Source organism: Electrona antarctica (genome assembly GCF_951216825.1).
Source record: "Electrona antarctica genome assembly, chromosome: 11".
Taxonomy (NCBI): domain Eukaryota; kingdom Metazoa; phylum Chordata; class Actinopteri; order Myctophiformes; family Myctophidae; genus Electrona; species Electrona antarctica.
Window position 1 is genome coordinate 11,910,915 of NC_136792.1, and position 21,754 is coordinate 11,932,668.

The 21,754-nt window shown below is 44.4% G+C and overlaps 1 protein-coding gene across 2 annotated transcripts in view; it reads left to right on the forward strand.

Moving 5' to 3' along the window:
* The window catches only part of rsrc1 (arginine/serine-rich coiled-coil 1), a 215,671-nt gene that overhangs the window by 44,802 nt on the left and 149,115 nt on the right, over positions 1 to 21,754 (forward strand). For both annotated transcript variants that reach the window (XM_079514853.1, XM_079514852.1), the window contains exon 4: positions 9,871 to 10,062. In XM_079514853.1, the coding sequence (XP_079370979.1) occupies positions 9,871 to 10,062 (192 nt within the window). The remainder of the gene's footprint in view (positions 1 to 9,870; positions 10,063 to 21,754) is intronic.

The following is a 21,754-nucleotide window of genomic DNA, read 5'->3' on the forward strand; positions in this document are numbered from 1 at the left end:
TGAGTGTATCAGCGCGCGCACACACACACACACACACACACACACACACACACACACACACACACACACACACACACACACACACACACACACACAAAGCCCTTGAACATGACATGATCATGTTTACTGTGATTATGGTAAGCTTACATTTCATGGGGGAGACAGCAGGGGATGCATGAGAGTGTCCCTCATAGTCCATCATTAAGGCCTGACGTCGAAATTTTTAAAATGTCTTCTAAATCCTGACAGTTACCTGAAAATGGGTATCTGAAATACCTATGTTTCTATATCAGTGGTGCTCAATATTTCATGTCAAGGACCCCCAGAATTATGTGTATTTGGCCACCGACCCCGATTTGAAAATATGTTGTTCCAGGGACCCCCCAGAAGCAAAGATTTGAGTTAAAAATGTTCGTTCTGAAAGGATATATATTCAAAGATTTGTGCCACATTGTCACAATCTTTCAAAAATTGCAGACCTACAAGCTCGTAGCGAGGCACTCGGTGCCACGCTTCGAGCTTGTAGATCTGCTATTTTTTAATAGCTAAAGTATAGAGCGTCGCAGTCCCGCCCCCTGTCATGACGACGCCAGGCCCAGGAAATGATTCCCAATGCATTTTCCCCATAGACATTTCAAAAAGTATTTATTTAAAGACGGTTACGCCACAGACAAAGCCAACTCGAGTTGTGACAAATCATGACAACAAACACAATATTTTGGACCAAACAAATAATTACAAAGAAGAAAAACAACAAAAAAGTGTTGTAACCTGCTGTTTTTTTTCTTCTTTCTAATTCTTTTTTTGGCCCAAAAAATTCTGTTTGTTGTCATGATTTGTCAAGAGTTGGCTTTGTACGAGGCTTAAAAGGTCTTTAAATAAATACTTTTTGAAAAGTCTATGAGGAAAATGAACGGGGAATAATTTCCTGGGCCCTGGTAGGGGGCGGGACTGCGACGCTCTATAACATAATGCTATAAACACCAAAAGGGGTTCCCGCCCAGAATGGGTTAACCCATTCTGGTGTTAGCATTATGTTATGCTTTAGCTATTGAAAAATAGCAGATCTACAAGCTCATAGCGCGCCACCGAGTGGCGCGCTACGAGCTTGTAGGTCTGCTATTTTTGAAAAATCGAAGAACGACTGACATAGAAACATAGCTTTTCCAGAAAACTGTCAGGATGTGAAGACATTTTTAGAATCTGATCTCAGGTCAAAATGGGTTAACTGGTGGAAAGATGAGAGTGGAGTAAAGGGAACAGGCAATGCGGTGTGACTGTGTGTACGTGTGTATGCTTGTATTATTATAATTTGGAGGGCCAAATGCCCCCCCACCCAAGCTTAGTACATTTTGAGAAATAAGACATTTTGACAATTATTTTTATACTGTCTGGTACTCACAGGCGAGATGGTTGTGCTCATGGTTCAAATTAAACATTGGGAAAAGATTCAAGTTAGGATTATACGTTTAGAGGTCAGGTCATGCTTGATTTATAATTGGTTTGCGTGCCAGTGTGTCGCACACTGACAATTATAGATCTACAAGCTCACAGTGCATCGCTACACATTGCGAGTTTGTAGATCGACAAATTCCGGTAAAATTCCGAGAGAGGGCCGTTGTAAAATTGCCATCCTAAAATGTTGATGTCTTCACAAGTATAGTAATGCGTGTGTGTGTGCGTGCGCGTCCGGCTGCTCCAGGGAGGGGTATAGTAGCTCATGATGCCTACATCCCCAAGCCTACGTAGCAGGAATAATGATTTAACTCCGGCTCGAATTCCAGTGGAGACGCTCCGCCTGAATCCAACACTAGTGGTATCATGTGGCTGCCATTAACGTCCAATTTTCAATGAAAACCGTGTTTAGCAGAAATAGAATACAGACTGATAAGGGCAACACACCATCCAGCTTCACACCCGGCCACATAATTACCCCAATAGGTCCGTGGCGAGGGATCATATCCTGCCGCACACTGGGGGGTCAGCGGCCGATAAGCCTCAGCCCAGCTCCCAACATGCAGCGTAATTACTCTATTGATAATTCACCGGGAAAATGGCCCCGGCCAATTGCAGAGCGGCGATTTAATGGATTGGGAAAGCGAACGGAGGGAGAGGGGAGGGAGGGAGGGCGGGAAGGCGCTGGCTGAGGGAGAGGAGGGAGGGAAGAGTGTGTGTGTGTGTGTGTGTGTGTGTGTGTGTGTGTTTGGGGGGGTGTCGGGCGAAGGCCCCTTTTAATAGAAATGAAAATATGTTTAGGCCATAGGGGGACCCATTTTCCCTCGAGATAATAAGGCGGCGCGGAAAATGTAAAGCAGCCGAGGACTTGGCATGGGGTCCGACTGTGTCTGTTTATCTGTGCGCTGTCCTGCATTAGGCCATTTATCCACTGCCTCAAATTAGCTAATCATTCTCCAAGGGGAAGGACTTGGTCAGGAAATTGACATCTAGCAGCATAGACCTCACTCTATTAACCCCTTTTGGGCGGGAACCCCTGTTGGTGTTAGCATTACGTTATGCTTTAGCTATGGAAAAATAGCAGATCTACAAGCTCATAGCGCGCCACCGAGTGGCGCGCTATGAACTTGTAGGTCTGCTATTTTTGAAAAAATAAAAAAATAAAATTTGCCTCAAATATTTCCGAAAATTGTCATGATTTAGAAAACTTTTTTTTTTAAATTTCGACGTCAGGCCTGAATGGGTTAACTACAGTAAATTTAATTTGCCTGCACACCCCCCCAGAAGTGCACTGTTTTTCTCCGCCTTCTGAGAGAGACAGAGAGAGAGGGAGAGAGAGGGAGATGGATAGAATGGGAGAGAAACACACACACACACACAGAGAGAGAGAGAGAGAGAAAGAGAGAGGCTGTGTTTATTACATCTGCTGCTCCTGGCCACAAGTCGCTTGGCTACAAATATGAGGCCAGGGCCTGGAACGCTGCTGTGACTGTCTCCTATTTCTGCACACATGTAGTGTTGATTGCAAACATATGCAAGGCGCTGTCAGCAGCACACATACTGTAGCATACTGTTGGCCCGTACCGAGGCATGTGTCTGGGCCAATGATGGATGTTGTCACACTGAAAGACTCCGATCAGAGACTCGGTTTGTGCCAATCGGTTTGTGTGCTGCCCCCACTTATGGATCAGATCTGTATCGCTGACCACCAGCGCAGTCGGTGGGAAACCTCGTATGTCCTAGAATTGTACTTTTTCAGGATTCAAATGAAGAAATGGCAAAAACAAAATAGCAAAAATCTGCTATTTTATGCTACTTTTGTGCGACACTGTAGTAATAGTATGACGAAGTAGGGCATTCGTTTACGAAAAGATACGAGGTCTACTGCCCGAGAGCAACAATTTCATATTGTCCTAGGCTTTTAAAAACATAGTGAAATGAAAACATTTTTCACACTTTTTTAGAGCATATCAGTGGTCATCATATGGACATACCTAACAATGGATGCCAAACCAATGGGAAAATTTCCATTTGTGTGTATTTTATATCAAAAGTCCATAAAAATCAATGACTTCCTTTGAACAAAAACGTGATGCTTGATGACGGGTCATCATGACGTGCTCGCATGAATAATGAATAAAAAAGTATCTTGATTTCATTCACCTGTTGTTTGATTCCCATCGCTGCACGTTCTTCCAAACACAGCTGATTTTGATTACATAACTACTGTTCATTTAAGATGACATCCAGACAGTGTATTACTCATTTTAAACTTAATCAGCATGCTAAAATATGTATCTGATTCGGAAAACATTCTAGGTTAGAAATATGCCACGTAGTAGGTGCATGCTCTGTATCTGACTTATAATGTTTTGTAAACAACTTCAGCATCGAAGAGTTGTTGTCCCATAGCCTGAAGGGATGCAACGCTCTGATTGGTTCAGAAGCACACAGCCTTCCGTTTTAGACTGAAACCTCAAAATAGAATTCCCCAAAAGCCATAACCCATTTTGACCTGAGATCAGATTCTAAAAATGTCTTCTACATCCTGACAGTTTTCTGAAAAAGCTATGTTTCTATGTCAGTCGTTCTTCGATTTTTCTTTTTGCCACTCAGTAGGCGTTCCCACATAACTTCCGGGTATGATGATGATGTCACGCGCATACCCTCTATTGTCACTCTGTGGCTTCCTGCTTACGCTCAACAACGTTTGACCGGTTTGAGCCCGCCTACATTTCTTAAAGCCGTAGCGCCCTATATCATTTTTTTCCACCACCAACAGTGGTTCATACATACACTACAGTCCATTAAAGGGGGATGAATCCCCAGGCTGATTTTATAGTTTAGTTTTCTAGTTAAAGTCTGTCTGTATTGTACACTGTGATGTAAGCAACGCAGCTGCAAATAATAATGGCTGTATTAGGTTTAGGTTTGGCCAAGGGGCATTGACACTGTCAGCTACTGTCTGTGCTTGCACATTGGCACATCCATGGCTCTGGGCACACCTACATCTAACACAGTGGGCCATTTTGTCCAAAATGTTAAAAGTTAGTAATGTAAAGTATACATGATTTGAACATGCACGGTACATCATACTTTTAGTTTTATCAGACTTAAATTTAACCTTCAACATATAAACTTGTTTATGCCCCAAAATGATTGTATATACTGTACAGGTTTTATAGCAATGTGTAGCAATTGTACAAATATTACACCTTAACCCATTTTGGGCGGGAACCCCTTTTGGTGTTAGCATTATGTTATGCTTTAGCTATTGAAAAATAGCAGATCTACAAGCTCATAGCGTGGCACCGAGTGCCGCGCTATGAACTTGTAGATCTGCTATTTTTTAAAAATCAAAGAACGACAGACATAGAAACAGCTTTTTCAGAAAACTGTCAGGATTTAGAAGACATATTTAGAATCTGATCTCAGGCCTAAATGTGTTAATTGCTGAATGTTCAAGCATGTTCTAATCATGTATTTGTTACAATTTATTTTTTACAAATATTTCCAAATATTTATTTTTTTTACATTTTTGGCCAAATAGCCATTTTACATTGCGGTGCCCACTCCTCCTGTTTACCATCCATTTGATTGGCTGCAGCTGCGTTGCTTACTAGCCTGCCATGATTTAAATCCGCTGTCGTTTTTTTAACCTGAACTGGAAGCAAACTACAAAATCAGCCCAGTAGGCTGAAGTGGTTAACCTCAAATAAACACGCAAAGCCAAACGTCATTTTCGGGGGTTAACCCATTCTGGGCGGGAACCCCTTTTGGTGTTTCTAGCATTATGTTATACTTTAGCTATTGAAAAATAGCAGATCTACAAGCTCATAGCGCGGCACCGAGTGCCGCGCTATGAACTTGTAGGTCTGCTATTACTGAAAAATCGTGAAAATGTGCCTCAAATCTTTGAATATATATTATTACAGAGTGAACATTTTAACTCAATTCTTTGCTTCTGGGTTGGGGTCCCTGGAACAACATATTTTCAGATGGGGGGACGGAGGCATATTACATATCATTTTTGGGGTCCTTGACATGAAATATTGAGCACCACTGATACAGAAACATGAGGTATTTCAGAAAAAGATTTTGAAGACATTTTTTTAAATTTCGACGTCAGGCCTAAATGTGTTAAGACCGCTGTCATGTTGAGTGAAAAGCCCGTTTCATAACACCGTAGTCATTTTGGAGATGAGGGTATACCAGAAGCAGCTGCTTTCCCTGTGGTTTCAGAGTGCCACATGTCTCCAGACCAGCTCCACTGCAGGGAGGGCAGTGGTGGAAAGTAACGCTTACACACCAGCATTCCCAAGCCCACTATTCCGACGTATCGCCATTCCATTCCCAAGCCACAGAGTCGGAATGGCGATGCGTCGGCCGTCGGAATACCACTCTGTCCGTGAAAGTAACTAAGTTAAACTAACGCATGTATTTATTTTACTCCCCTACAATTTGTCCTTTATAGTTACTTGTTACTTTGCAGATTTTGATACAAAACATATATTAACCCATTTTGACCTGAGATCAGATTCTAAAAATGTCTTCTACATCCTGACAGTTTTCTGAAAAAGCTATGTTTCTATGTCAGTGGTTCTTCGATTTTTCAAAAATAGCAGACATACAAGCTCGTAGCGCGCCACTCGGTGGCGCGCTATGAGCTTGTAGATCTGCTATTTTTCAATAGCTAAAGCATAACATAATGCTAACACCAAAAGGGGTTCCCGCCAAAAATGGGTTAACCATGGCGAGACATGGCCAAAACATTTCCGGGGGTCCCCAGCCACAAACATTGAGAAGCCCTGCGTCAGTGTGCAGCACGGCTCCTTTTCACGAACCTGACTCCGCCAGATGGGGCAGCAGAGAGTACACTGGGTTCCCCCCTCCTGCTCCCATCTGGGAACTCTCAGGCAGACTTGATGCTCCGGCCACAAAACGGCCTGGCCAATCAGCGGCAGCTAGAGGCGGGATCAAGGCATACACAGTGCTGCCTTGATCCCACCTCTAGCTTTTCTAGCCTTTTCACGCCCGTTCCACAAATCACACATCAGGACTTGTCAGGCCTGACAAAAGGTTTCAGTCATCAGATTTGATTTGTCTTCATTCCATGTATGTCGGAATAAAAGTGAAGTTGAAATGGTGCGCTGTGCTGTGCTGTGCTCATCAGAGTAGCCAGCGGCCTCACTGATTTCAACGGTTGTCAGTGTGTGTGGTGTTGTCTCTGTTGTTGCTGTGACAGGGCATCGGGAGGAACATGATTAGTTTTCCATCAGGGGAGAGACAGCTTTTGGACGTCCCAAACTGCAAACTAATAAAGGGGGTGGTGGGGTGGGGGTGGGGGGAGGTAGATAAAGCTTCCGGACAGCAGGTTTGACTGTTTTTATAGACAAATCAATAAAGTGATAGATGATGGAGAATAACTGTGTCTCTGGTGATAACCTACTGGGGGCTTTCACATCAACTATCTCTCTCTGGCACGCATCGCATCGCACGCACTCACACTTTCACTCTCACTTTCACACACGCACGCACGCACGCACGCACGCACGCACATACATTCTGTATGATTTAACATGCTTTGTCCAAATTAATACAAGACATGAACAGATTACGTGTCATTATTGTATTTTTAATTTGTGTGTGTGTGTGTGTGTGTGTGTGTGTGTGTGTGTGTGTGTGTGCGTCCGTGCGTGCGCGTCTGTCATAAGTAATGGTGTAAATCTCACAGTGTAAATCACCTTATGACCACTTTGACCAGAGGGCCAGTGTCAGGATCAATACTGTTCTCAGAACCTGGTTCTAATTGGCCACATCAAACCCTGTGTGTGTGTGTGTGTGTGTGTGTGTGTGTGTGTGTGTGTGTGTGTGTGTGTGTGTGCGCAGTGCATCTGTGAGACTAGAGCCTGAACGAGGCCAGACATACCGATGAAAAAAACGATTAGAAAAACGAAACCAACACAAATAAAAAGAGAATACATACATTTTATAAAAAATAGTTCATGTACTGTACAAGCTCACAAGGTGTCGCAATGAAATGGGTTTGTATATTAGCCATTTTTGGAAATGTTTGAAAACTTTTTCTTTTTTTGCCGTCCCACCTTTAACGGCATTCCCCAAATAGGGCCACCAAGTTAAAAGTTGTTAAAAGATAACCTTTTAAACAAAAATTATTTCGTTACAAAAAGAGTAAAATTAAAATTAGCAATATATGGACGATCAGAGGGCTGTAGTTCAAGCATTGGTGCATGGCTTTATGAGCACTACAAGGTTTAAAGATGTTTTTTCATGTGTCTATGAGGTGACTACTTCATTAGACACCCTGGAGTTGTTTTTATATACAATGGTGTATTAACTTTGTATTTAGGGTTTCTTCCTGGAGGCTGAACCCTTGACAGTCAAACGGGCCAATGAAATAAACAGTAATATAGTGACATCACATTATCAGCCCCTCCCCTAACCCCTCCCCCTTTAGCTACAGCTGTGGGTGCGGCTTCAGTTCAGGTGGATCACCACCCATCACCACCCACCAGGCAAACCAGGCATACTTAATGAACTGGTGGGCGTGTCCACATAAAAGCATGATTTTAACAAATACTGTACACTTTTTGGGAAAAGTTCTTCCTCCTTATATTATAATAATACCTGATGTGCTGTTTTAGGGTGGAAAAAAATCGTGGCACTCCATCTTTAAGGTTCTCTTTATTCTTACATCTTGTGTACAGGTACACTTAATAGTAATTGTAAACATGACTTTTGTTCGGCTCCATTGACATTGCAGCAGCATAGTCATTAAAACGACGACAAAAGATAGGAAAAAACAAAACACAACAAGTCTCTCTAACCAGCTGTCTGTACACGCACGCACGCATGCACAAACGCACGCATGCAGCGTGCGTGCGTGCACACACACACACACACACACACACACACACACACACACACACAGCACACAGAGTTTATCAATGTCATAAAGATCAAAAATCGAATCAAATAAATAAATAAAGGGGCAGTGAAATGGAGCCCGGCTGTGTGGGCTCATATACACATTGCAGATTGTTTATTTGAGCTTGTCCCAATCCATAAACTATATTCCAGAGTGTGGCAGGGCACACAACATTCTTTAAGCAGAGAAATAATGTCCCAAATCCCCAGAAAATTGGAGGAAATAAAAAGGAAATCTTAAGTGTTTGTGAATGCCGGTGTTTAAAAAATAAATTAAACGCTGTGGAGCTGAGCTGTGTGTGGACTTCTCTCTCTTACATTGTATCTACCTATTGTCCAGCACCAGCAAGGGAGTCCATGTGAGCAACCTACCTGTTTTAAACCGTTTTAATAGGCTCTCACGTTGTTAGTTTATGAAAGGATGAACACTTTAACCCATTTAGGCCTGACTTCGAAATAAAAAAAAAAGTCTTCTAAATCATGACAATTTTCTGAAAGATTTGAGGCACATTTTAACGATTTTTCAAAAATAGCAGCTATGAGCTTGTAGATCTGCTGTTTTTCATTATATAAAGTATAACATAATGCTTAAAACACCAAAAGGGGTTCCCGCCCAAAATGGATTAATGAAGTTGTTCAGTTTTGTCTTTATTGTTAACCCAGAGGGCATTTAGTTTGCAGCAACAACACAAAATACAGACAACAAGGGGGGGGGGGGGGGGGGGGGGGGGGGGTGTGTGTGTGTGTGTGTGTGTGTGTGTGTGTGTGTGTGTGTGTGTGTGTGTGTGTGTGTGTGTGTGTGTGTGTGTGTGTGTGTGTGTGTGTGTGTGTGTGTGTGTGTGTGTGTGTGTGTGTGTGTGCAGTATGTATGTATATACAGCTTCTATTTGATTAGAACCATCAGAGACACACATACAAACGTATGCATGCCGAGTTGGGCTCATTATAACTTTAACACCTCCGTGTGGCGACTTAAGTGAAGTTATATGTCAAATACATGGTGCATGAAGTATTCTCTTGCCTGGTAATCTATTTAGCCGTTTGATAGCTGGATCGACAACAGTTTTTTTTAATCTTGGGTAATCTCACCCTGAGGGCGGTGCACTGGTCACTAATAGGCTTCAGTGTATTTCTGGTTTTAAGATTGAAGCTATAAATCCAACCATTCATTGAAAACGGTAACCTAAAACAGACTTCTATTACACTTTTTGGACAGGACAGCCACTGCTGACCTTGTTGTGTTGGTGTGTTTTCATGAAGAATGTACACATCTAATTTAACTTTATCTGTTCTTGAGGTAATTGTTTTTTACCCTAAAATCACAAAGACTAACTTGACCTTTTGGGATACACAAAAAGGTCAGTGTGTCCAAAATCGTAGTTACTGCACTTTGGCTCAGTTAAGTAGGGCAATTTATCGTTAACACCTCCCCAGTAATGATGCATGTTTTTTCACGACGACTCGCAGGTCTCACTCTCGGACCAGACGCAACCGCAGCCACAGCCGCAAGAGGAGCCACAGCAGAGAGCGAGACCGCAGCCGACGCCACAAGGCCCGGGACAAGGACCGAGAGAGGGGCAAGGACAAGGACCGAGGACGGGACCAGGACGACAAGGACAAGAAGGACAAGAAGGACAAGGAAAGAGCCGAGAAGAAAGCGTAAGTAACAAGGGAGGGAACGGGTTCTTGGGGCGCTTTTACGCACTTCACACATGCTTCACCTCAGAGACACAAACTCGCGCGCACACACACACACACAGAAATGTGTCGGACGTTACCGAACTCATCAAATAGCGCAGAGGTACACAGAAGCACAAAACGAGTAAAGTCCAAGTATGAATGTGGAGTTAAAGGCGTAACGTGGTCTCTGCTCCTCTGTCCCTCCATCCATCAATCCACCCTTCTGTCCATCTCTCCATCCATCTTCTGTCAACCTCTCTCCCTTGTTCTCACCTCCCTGTGCAGTCAGATACTAACGCTGCGTTCACAGTTCACTAGCCCCGACAAAGGCTACAAAACCACACTGTTGCCGATTAGCCTTTCCCTTTCTCTCGCACCGTACCTTGTTTGCTTTTATCTATTGTTTCAATTATCTTGTTACAATAATAAACTAAAGGGTTGAAAAGAACATTACAAGCAGGACATGCGGGGAGAGTAATGAGTGAAAATGGCAAAACAAAAACGTATGATTGATTGCCAATTTCACCGTGTCATTGGGAGCGCTGAAGAAACGTTGAAACCGGCTCATGTTTCTTGTAGCTTTTGGAGCTTGTAACGTAATCACAAGTGAGGGCCGTCTGTTTGTATGCTCATGTTGCTGGCTTCCATTTTGTGTCATTCCCTGTTGCGAGACAAGACGCCCTGATGACATGAGAAGAAGCACTGTAGATGATAGTGACTGTGCCGCTCCGGTGCAATTGTCACTCGATGGCTTTCTGCGTTCTTCTCGCCCTGTCGGCCCAGGTGCAATATGTCTGGGAAACATAATGTGATCCGCATGCATCTCCACTGACTCGCTGCCGGCCTAAGAATAAACAACAACACAATATTGACTTATGCAGCAGTTGGGGGGCAAAAATAATGTGTGATGACCTCACTTTGGTCAAAGGCTGTAATAATCCAGGAACAACAGGTTCCAACTGTAAGCCTCCCAGAGCTGCAGGTTCCTCCGGCGCGGGTCTAACGACCTCCGAGCTCTATCACGTCGCTATCCAGAACAGAAGCTCTTACTCCCACCCCCCTGTGCGGCACGCTGTAATGCGATTGGTGGCCACCGTAATGTGATTGTGGGCCAATTGTTTGTCTGTCATATTGAACGGTGCAGATGCGTGGGTGTTCGACAGTGGAGAGTAGGATAATGTGCTAACCAGAGATCCGGTCGTAGCTCTTTGGACAGACTCCCTCAATATGGACAAGGTCTAGCGCTAGGCTATATTTAGTATTATTTGGTTGGCGTGTGTACCACTTGGGCTCGAATTCCAGAGAGAAAGTCGCCGGTTTGATTCCCAGCCGGTCTGAACCATTTGCTGCTTGCTGCTGCTCTTTTCTCGTTCCGCCTGTCTCCCGTCTGTCTCTCTGTGACTATCAAATAACGAAGGCTCAATGAACTATAAAAAAGACTAGTGCTCATCCATATTTCATTAAACAAGAATTAAGTCATAACTGCCAGGTGCAACAAGCTCTTGAAGCACCTGTTTTCGTTTGTTTCCGACGTTCTTTTGTTGGTTCACTAACTGTTTTGTTATGGTTGTCCTCAAACTCCAGTTAGCTCCTAACATTAGCCTCTGTTAGCTTCTGTTGCCACTCGCTCCGCGTTGCAGCGTTCCGAGTGTGGGTTTTAATGCCGTTCAGACTGCCATTGGCTTAGGAGGCAGCCAATCATAGGTGGCTAGTAAGGTCGCCAGGAGGTAGCCAATGATGGCTAGGTCGTCACTAAGGTCGCCACTAAAGTCGTCTTTACGTTCGTCAGTAGTGGTGGGTGCAAATGTTCTCCAGGTGCTTTTCAAGCACCTGGCAAAAAGGTATGAATTCATTCTTCAACCAAATATCACCCTCCCCTCCCGGCTTCCCTCCCCTGACCACGGGCCAATTGTGTTTGTGTAGAAGACCCTTGACAAAGCCGGATCCACCACGGTGGATTCGAACCAACAACCTCCACAGCGGTGGGCACGCACTTTACCGCTGCGTCGCCCGAGCGCTAATGCAGTCCATTTTTAACGGCGACAACACAGAGCTGTAGATGAATTTGTGTCATCTTTAATCACGGTAATCAATTAATCTTGGATGGATATTGGATACGGAAGGAGATAATCAGTCTGGAATCTGTTATGGTTGATTCCTCAAGGTCAACGAGCCAAGTTGAATAGACGGAAGGACTAAAACAGCCTGGGTACCCAGCAGTGGTGGAGAGGAAGTACATTTACTCAAGTACTGCGCTTAAGTACACTTTGACCTGAGATAAGATTCTAAAAATGTCTTCTACATCCTGACAGTTTTCTGAAAAAGCTATGTTTCTATGTCAGTGGTTCTTCGATTTTTCAAAAATAGCAGACCTACAAGCTCATAGCGCGCCACTCGGTGGCGCGCTATGAGCTTGTAGATCTGTTATTTTTCAATAGCTAAAGCATAACATAATGCTAACACCAAAAGGGGTTGCTGCCCAAAATGGGTTACGTACACTTTTCAGGAGTTTATATTTCACTGGAGTGTTTCCAATGTTCAGTACTTTTACTTCTACTCCACTAAATCTCAGAGGCAAATATTGTTCTTTTACTGCACTACAATTATTTGAAAACTAGTTTCTAGTTGCTTTGTAGCTTCTTCTTCTTATTTTATAAAACAAACATACATTCACTTCTGCCCTATACATACTTTTAAAAATACATTTAATATACATTTTAAAACTTGTGAAATGGGACATTTCAAGTACTTTCTAATTTTGGTATTGATCCAATTTACAATTTATATATTTAGCAGACGCTCTTAATCCTGAGCGACTTACAGTAAGCAAGAACAAAAACATGGGAATACATCGTATACATAAAAATAGATATCATGAATCATACATAAGCCACCTAACAGTGGAATATCTATATAATGAAACTATGCATATACTATAGTGCTATGTCTACATAAAATTATATCTATCTATTAAGTTAGATAAGTTGAGCCTTTGCATACGCCTGTAAGGTCGTCAAGGCTAGGGCAAGTGCTACGGGAAGTGATACGGGCTAAGACGGAGTCTGAAGAGGTGGGTTTTCAGACTACGGCGGAAGATTGAGTGAGTCTGCAGTTCTTTCTTTTCAAAATCTTTTTATTTCCGTTTTATAACAGTACGGGTGTCACAGGTCACATTGGGTGTCAGTCACAGGTTCATAGAAAAAAAGAAAATATCAGATTTTAGTATTAGTGACTGAGGTAAACAAACGTAGCCTACTGTATGAATCACAGAGATCGTGGGCAGACATAATGAAAAGACAGGGTGAGATTATTGTGCAAAACATGCCCCTTCAAGACAAAAGAAAAACATTTTCTCCCCTTCAAGTCCCAATTTAGTATAGCCAATTCCCAATTTCCCAGCCTCTCTACAAGTACTCCATCTCTGCTAACCCCCACAATCAGTCATTGGGAGGGTGAAGAAAGCCTCGGGTCTCCTCCGATACCCGGGCCATCAAGCCAACATCTTCTTTACACCCGACAGTGAAAGGTCTCACTAGGGGGGCGTAACGCATGTGGAGGTACACGCTATCCCCCCCACCTCCTCCCTCCTCCGCAGTTCTGATTGCAATTGGCAAGTGCATTCCATAGTTTTGGAGCTAGAAGGGAGGAGAGTTTGGGACGTGTTGTCCCGGCGTTTTAGTGAAGGTACTTCCAGCTCCCCTTGATACTTTTACTTTTAATGTGAGTATCTTTTCCACCACTGGTACCCAGTAATCTTCAAAGGGAATTTAAACCATCACACGTTTGGCTAACATAATACAATTCTCTTTTTTTAACTACCAGAATATATGAATGAAAGTTCCATATATTCAGTACTGGTATTTTGTGTATGAATAAATGGCCATGTTGATGCAGGATTTATTCATAACAGACAAGGAGTATGAAATCTCAGTGGGTGAGCAAAGACACAGTTATTTATTTGAAAGGAAAGGGACTGTATATTATATTTGCAGCTATTACACATTGCCTTTATTTCTTCGATCAGTATCACTGCAAACAAATAAAAGTAACGGTGAAAATGGAAGGCATTCTGTCTTATGTCTTTATTTTCTTATTTAGACTTCAATATCCTTTAAAACTGATAGGAATCTCACACCTTTATCTCTGACCCTGCTTTAGAGAGAGAGAGTGTGTGTGTGTGTGTGTGCGCGCAGTTCATGTGTGTCTGTACCCGTGGCAGTTTATTTTTACTTAACCACTTAAGCGTTGTTCGTGTGACGAATTGCAAAAAATATATAAAAAATACTGATCTACTGCAAGCTCATAATGTGTATGCACGTTTTGAGCTTGCTGGTCTACGTTTTGGAAAGTTATTTCTTAAAATAGGGATGTTTCCAGGCTAAACGTGGTTAAAATGTCTTTCTTTCTAAGCCTTGACTCAATGACAGGCCAGTTTCTGTGTGTCGCATTATTCACACCCAAATGTCTTCAGACCTCAAAGTGACTCCTAACTGCAGTTTGGCTGCCTCTCAGTCTGACATGCACTACTTCTACTTCTAGCTCAAGACAGGTTGAGGGAACACTATGTTTTAGTCTTATGTAAAACAATGCAGTCTTGTCTTCTGGCTGTCTCTCTGACAAATCACTCCTCTCCTCTCCTCTCCTCTCCTCTCCTCTCCTCTCCTCTCCTCTCCTCTCCTCTCCTCTCCTCTCCTCTCCTCTCCTCTCCTCTCCTCTCCTCTCCTCTCCTCTCCTCTCCTCTCCTCTCCTCTTCCTCTCCTCTTCCTCTCCTCTCCTCTCCTCTCCTCTCCTCTCCTCTCCTCTCCTCTCCTCTCCTCTCCTCTCCATCTACTCCTCCTCTCCTCAACAGTGCAGGAGAAGGGAACTCTTTATTCAAGCTCCCGTTCCCACCTTGCCCCCCCTTCTCTCTCTCACTCACACACACACACACACACACACACACACACACACACACACACACACACACACACACACACACACACACACACACACAGTCGCTCCCTTCTGTCATTTACATCCAGGGTGCAGGAGTTGGGGTGCACTGGGGTGGGGGGTGGCGGGGTTAAGGAAGGGGCTTTTTTAGATTCTGTCAGGATGAAAGAGGGGCCCCCCTCACAGGAGCACGCTGACATATACTGTGTGTGTGTGTGTGTGGTGTTGTCATCATTAAACATTTAACACACTGCTCTGGTATGACAGCAGGCAGCGTGCTTCTCTGGCTGCATGTTTTCATGCAACATTTATTGAAAAAGACGAGACGTTGTTAAGAGATCTTGTTGCCTTTCACCCATGGCAAAGGCTAAGTGGCTGATTGTTGGCCTGCTAGCGCGCACGACACGTGTGTGCATGTGTGTTTACTCGGGCTCATCTATAGGGTCGAAGGTCATCTTTGCTCCGTGTAATTCTCCGGGTCTGTGTTTATAGAGGAATCCGACTAGTGTCACATGAATCGCCAATGTTTGTTTTTCTGTTTTGTTTTTCTGTGTAAGATTTGCTCCATTGTCCACTTAAGCCCTACTACGTGTATATTTATATATGAGTTGTGACAACAGCCAACCTATAAGCTCACAATGCAACACACCAGGCTGCAGATTGGCTTTTATGAAAATGTTCAATGGCTTTCACAAAATAGCGATGCCAGGTTGCAAGTGGTTATAGGAAATGGAGATGTTTTAAATGCGCGCGCACACACGCACGCACGCACGCGCGCACGCACGCACGCACGCTAGCACGCACGCACGCACGCACGCACGCACGCCAGAGCAGAGCAGAGCAGAGCAGATCAGATAGGTGTGGATGGAGTGGTGTGGTGATTGTGTGTGACGGGGCTTAGTGATTACCTGGCTACTCTTGGAACAACACCTTGGTCTTTTCCTTTCTCTCTCTATCTCTCTCTCTCTCTCTCCCTCTCTCTCTCCCTCGCCACTAGCCTCCCTGCAGGCTCCAACTTTAAAGAAGGACAGAGGAATAGTGTGCGTTCAGTAGAGAAGTCTCTTCAAAGTGTTGACCTTTCCTCGCTGATCTCTCCATGATGGATCAGTGAGGCCTGCTGCACTGGTGGAGCTCCGTCCAATTAGGATGAACTCTACGTACATCTCTCTCTCTCTCTCTCTCTCTCTCTCTCTCTCTCTCTCTCCGCCAGCTCAGTAAGACAGTGAGTGTGAGAGAACCCCGCCACTTTACCCCTGACACTGCGTGCCAGTCTCGTGGGCACTAGTTGTGTGGCAGCAGGGTAAAAGGTTAGGCCTAGCTGAAGAATCCACTCCACTCCACTCCACCATGGCAGCGGTCACTTATCTTCTGACCATGCAGGTTAGCTATAGGGTCTAAAATCCATTCAAACTGCGAGAGCATCTTCTGTTTGTTTTTTTGTTAAAAGAAAAGCGAAAACAACATTTTTTTTAATCACTTTGAAGCTGCCCTCCATGTTTTGGGAAGGTCATTAAAGCCAAACATTTTCCAAACTTCAGGAGATGGTCCATCTAGAAGTTCACAACGTGTCACAACGTTGCTGTGAGCTTTGTGAGATCGGCTGTTTTGGTTTTGGTTACTCGCCGTGCAGCTAAGAACCAAGATGTTTTGGTTTTGGCTACTGCGACTAATAATCAAGAGGTTTTGGCTACTCGCCATGCGACTAAGAATCAAGAGGTTTTGGTTTTGGCTACTCGCCGTGCGGCTAAGAACCAAGAGGTTTTGGCTACTCGCCGTGCGACTAAGAACCAAGAGGTTTTGGCTACTCGCCGTGCGACTAAGAACCAAGAGGTTTTGGCTACTCGCCGTGCGACTAAGAACCAAGAGGTTTTGGCTACTCGCCGTGCGACTAAGAACCAAGAGGTTTTGGCTACTCGCCGTGCGACTAAGAACCAAGAGGTTTTGGCTACTCGCCGTGCGACTAAGAATCAAGAGGTGTCAAAATGCTGCTAGTGGTACAACGACTGTACGACAATACGATGTAAAAAGATAATAACCAGTAAGACGCCTAAGGGCGAGAAGTGCACGCATCCGCCTCGTTGACAGCAGACTGCTGGGCGAGCGCTGGCGCTTTGGCATGGGGGGGTCAGATCAACTTTGAATGAATTCTGTACTGGCCATATAAGGAGCTTGTCTTGAGTGTACAGGGTTTGATGAGGTCAGATCAACATATGGAATGTCAGAACAGGTCGGCTCCATATATGGAGATCTAAGGGTGGTAGCGGGGACATTCTCTTGAGTGTACAGGGTTTGATGAGGTCAGATCAACATATGGAATGTCAGAACAGGTCGGCTCCATATATGGAGATCTAAGGGTGGTAGCGGGGACATTCTCTTGAGTGTACAGGGTTTGATTTTCGGGCTTGTTGAGAACTCTAGTTTTCGCCAGCTGCCGGGCGCGGCTGCACTAATAACTTTGGGGCCGGCCCGTGACGCCCGTCTAGAGTTTGAAAATATTTCGATAACATACAAAAAATAACCTTCAAGTAAGAATGGCAGATATGATTTTAAAAAAGCGCCTAAAGCATGTATAGTAAAAGTACATGTGCATGTAGTCTTTAGCAGCAATAGGGAATGTGTAGAATACGCGTGAGGGAGATAATTAGAAGGCTGTGTGCAGAAAGTGCAGAAGGCATAACATCATTTTCACTTGTCCATGTACATATGGGGCTTAAGTGGTTAGCGTATAGCTGTTTAGTTGCTGGCTTTACTTGACATTTCCATCTACAACAAGCCCTCCAACGTCTGGTGAGAATGTGATTGTTTGGTAATTCCTCTCATTAGCGAGCCTCTCTCCCCTGACAGGCTGAACACACAACACACACACCGGGTCCCGGCTCGGCCTGCGGGCCTGCTGGGGTTTTTAGCTACAACCCTGCTCCGCTGGCTCAGCCTTAACCCATCTGGACCTGAGACCATGCAGAAAATTACTTCTAAATCATGCCATTTTGTTTCTTTATCAGTAGTTATCATACTTTTTCATGTGAAGGACCCCCCCTAAAATGATATGTATTTGGTCGCAGACCCCATTTGAAAAAATGTTCGCTGTGAAAGAATAATATATTCAAAGATTTGCACACGTTTTCACGATTTAAAAAAAAATAGCAGATCTAAAAGCTCGTACTCGGTGCCACGCTATGAGCTTGTAGCTCTGCCATTTAAAAAAAAAGCTAAGGTGACACAGATGTGTTCCAATATCTTGAGACCCGAGGCCCTTTTCTCAATCAGTAGTTCACACTTGACTTTTCAGGATTTTTCTGCTATTTCTTTAATAGCCAGAGCCTAATATCTACAATGACGGCTTTCCCGGTTTTTATGGGTTAACCTTCTGCACGCCTAGATGCTGTGAGGCACAGCGCACAAAACTAACAAGATACCACGCATGCACGCACACACGCACGCACACACACACACGCACGCACACACACACACACACACGCACGCACTCTGCTGTTGGTTTAGTTTCTCACTCCCTACTTGCTCCACTCCAAGGAAATGACTGTCTGTTTCTTTGCCTCGGTTGAACATCTATCAGCTCATTAGTGTTGGTAATACACAGAGAAAAAGTGTGTGTGTGTGTGTGTGTGTGTGTGTGTGTGTGTGTGTGTGTGTGTGTGTGTGTGTGTGTGTGTGTGTGTGTGTGTGTGTGTGTGTGTGTGTGTGTGTGTGTGTGTGTGTGTGTGTGTGTGTGTGTGTGTGTGTGTGTGTGTGTGTGTGTGTGTGTGTGTGTGTGTGTGTGTGTGTGGCTTCAGCCTGCAGCATGCTGTGTGTCCATTGGGAGGGTGTGTATGGGTGGTGTGGATGGCACTACTGGCATCTGTTAACATGTGTGAGTGCGTACGTGCGCGGTGTGCATGTGATGTGTGAGTGCACATTGCTGGACTACTCCAGGCGGTGTCTGTCTTTGGGTCCAGAGACGAGGCACAGAGACTTCAAACATGGTCCTTGGAAGAGTTAGGATGCACACGCATTGACTCAAATCAATGAGGTGTGTGTGTGCACTTGTGTGTGCGGAGGCTAGCACCTTGGCCAGGAGCGTGTGTTGTGTGTGTGTGTGTGTGTGTGTGTGTGTGTGTGTGTGTGCGTGCACGCGTGTGTGTTTTTCTGTGGTTCTGTGGGGATGCACAAGGGAGGGTAAAATAGGAGTGATCCCCGCCTGCAGAAGGGCCACAGTTTACACACACACAGTCACACACACAATTGCGTGTACAGGTGCACACACACACACACACACACACACACACACACACACACACACACACACACACACACACACACACACACACACACACACACACACGTGTACCGATGAGTGCAGCTGTGTTTTTTGTTCTTCTCTGCCCCGTGGCTGTGTGGAGTAATTTAGCTGCGTTTTTTTTTTTACCTTCGATAATGAGCAGAGACGATGTTTTGCCTACACAAACTGAAACCCCCTGAAGATGCATGCACACACACACAAACACACACACACACACACACACACACACACACACACACACACTCGCGGCCAGATTCGGCAATGGGGGACGTGTGTTTTTGAGAAGGTGGACTGTTTCTACTAATTACGAGACGTATTTGTAAGACAATGCATTGTTTTGTTAGGTGGAGACTCAGTAGTAGTCAAAGCCCCCCCTAAAAGCAGCTTCAGATTCAACTTTATTCTCACACATCACACGTTTACAAGATGCAAACGCGTGGGTGATGTTCTCCCACATAACAGCCTCCCATCGTTTTACCACTTCCAATACGAGGGTAAAGACTAGAGAACGAGATGGAAAACAAAGTCAGATATCAAGACGGCACAATGTCAAATATCAGTAATATCGCACGAGCGATGTCAAACACACATACTGTACAGTATACACAAGGTGCATGGTTAACACATTCTGGGCGGGAACCCCTTTTGGTGTTAGCATCATGTTATGCTCTAGCTATTGAAAAATAGCAGATCTACAAGCTCATAGCGCGCCACCGAGTGGCGCGCTACGAGCTTGTAGGTCTGCTATTTTTTTTTAAATCGAAGAACGACTGACATAGAAACATAGCTTTTTCAGAAAACTGTCAGGATGTAGAAGACATTTTTAGAATCTGATCTCAGGTCAAAATGGGTTAAACAGTCTTGTAACATGAGGCAGACGTGAGGCTTCCATGTGCACACACAGAGAAACATTTGCGGCAAGATAAAAATAGCAGCAGATATAAAGTTATTTGAATTGAATCACAGTCCCTTGTGCGTGCTTAACCCATTTAGGCCTGACGTCGAAATAAAAAAAAACGTTCGCTCTGAAATAATATATACCTATTCAAAGATTTGTGCCGCATTTTTATGATTTTTCAAAAATAGCAGACCTATAAGTTCATAGCGCGCCACTCGGTGGCGCGCTATGAGCTTGTAGATCTGCTATTTTTCAATAGCTAAAGCATAACATAATGCTAACACCAAAAGGGGTTCACGTCTAGAATGGGTTAAAGCTGCAATAAAATGAGGCAAAAACACTTCTAGTGCAAGTAGAGCGAGTAATGCATTTACAGCCACTGTAATAGCAAGTGTAATGCTAGGGGAGTCTACTGGGTGGTATAACCACGTAATGGTATCACACATACTCAGTGGACGGACACGCATATGGATGGGAGCTTGTTGTGAGCTTGTAGATCTGATCCCATTTCTTTGGGACAAATTCCCTCCACCTAACGCTGCAGTATGATCAAGTAGGGCGTTAGTAAAAATATGGAGATAAGAGGTTTCTGCCCGACACGCACGATATCTTCCCGACCGTCCCTATAGACACAGAGGGACTCCAACCCTTTGAACCATCCTGAAAAGTTTCAAGAATCGAGTTAATTCCCCCGACTGCACACACACACACACACACACACACACACACACACACACACACACACACACACACACACACACACACACACAAGGTCACCTCTGTGTCGATTTCATTTAGGTTTAGGTTTTGTTCGAAGTCACATGGAACTTTCTCAAGACATCAACAGATAATGAGAGACACAAAGATCAACAACATCCACCGAAAAGACATGAAAATAACCTCCTTTGTTAGGTTGAGAGTTCACTAAAAAAATACTGTTAATGCCTGAGGGTATAACCTCACTCGCTTTCTCTCTCTCTCGCTGTGTGTGTGTGTGTGTGTGTGTGTGTGTGTGTGTGTGTGACTGTGTGTGTGTGTGTGACTGTGTGCGTGCGCACATGGAGAGAGAGGTCTGGCCATCCGTAATCACTGGAGAGACACCCTGAGTGAGCGATAGAGAGCTGTGACAATCCACTTAGCGTGCTCTGTAATCTGTTTAGCCATTTAGTGAGTAGTTAAACGAGGACCCAAACGTGCACACACACACACACGGCCCGCACACTTTCTTTAGGGGTACACACAGGACAGTGCACACAGAGCTGTAACAGTTCTCAATCTGTGTGTGTGTGTGTGTGTTAACTTGGGTGCGTGCGTGTGTGTGTTAACTTGTGTGTGTGTGTGTGTGGCTGCCGTAGGCATTGAGGGTAGCCAGCCCTGGAGCGTGATGACAGAGACCAGACCCCGCCAAATAGAATATCCCCAATCCAATTACCCTGCCCCTCTGTTTCATTCCCTCTATCCCTCCGTTTGTCCATCCCTCTGCTTTTCACCATCTTCAATCCTCTCTCCTCTCCTCTCCTCTCCTCATCTCTCCTCTCCTCTCC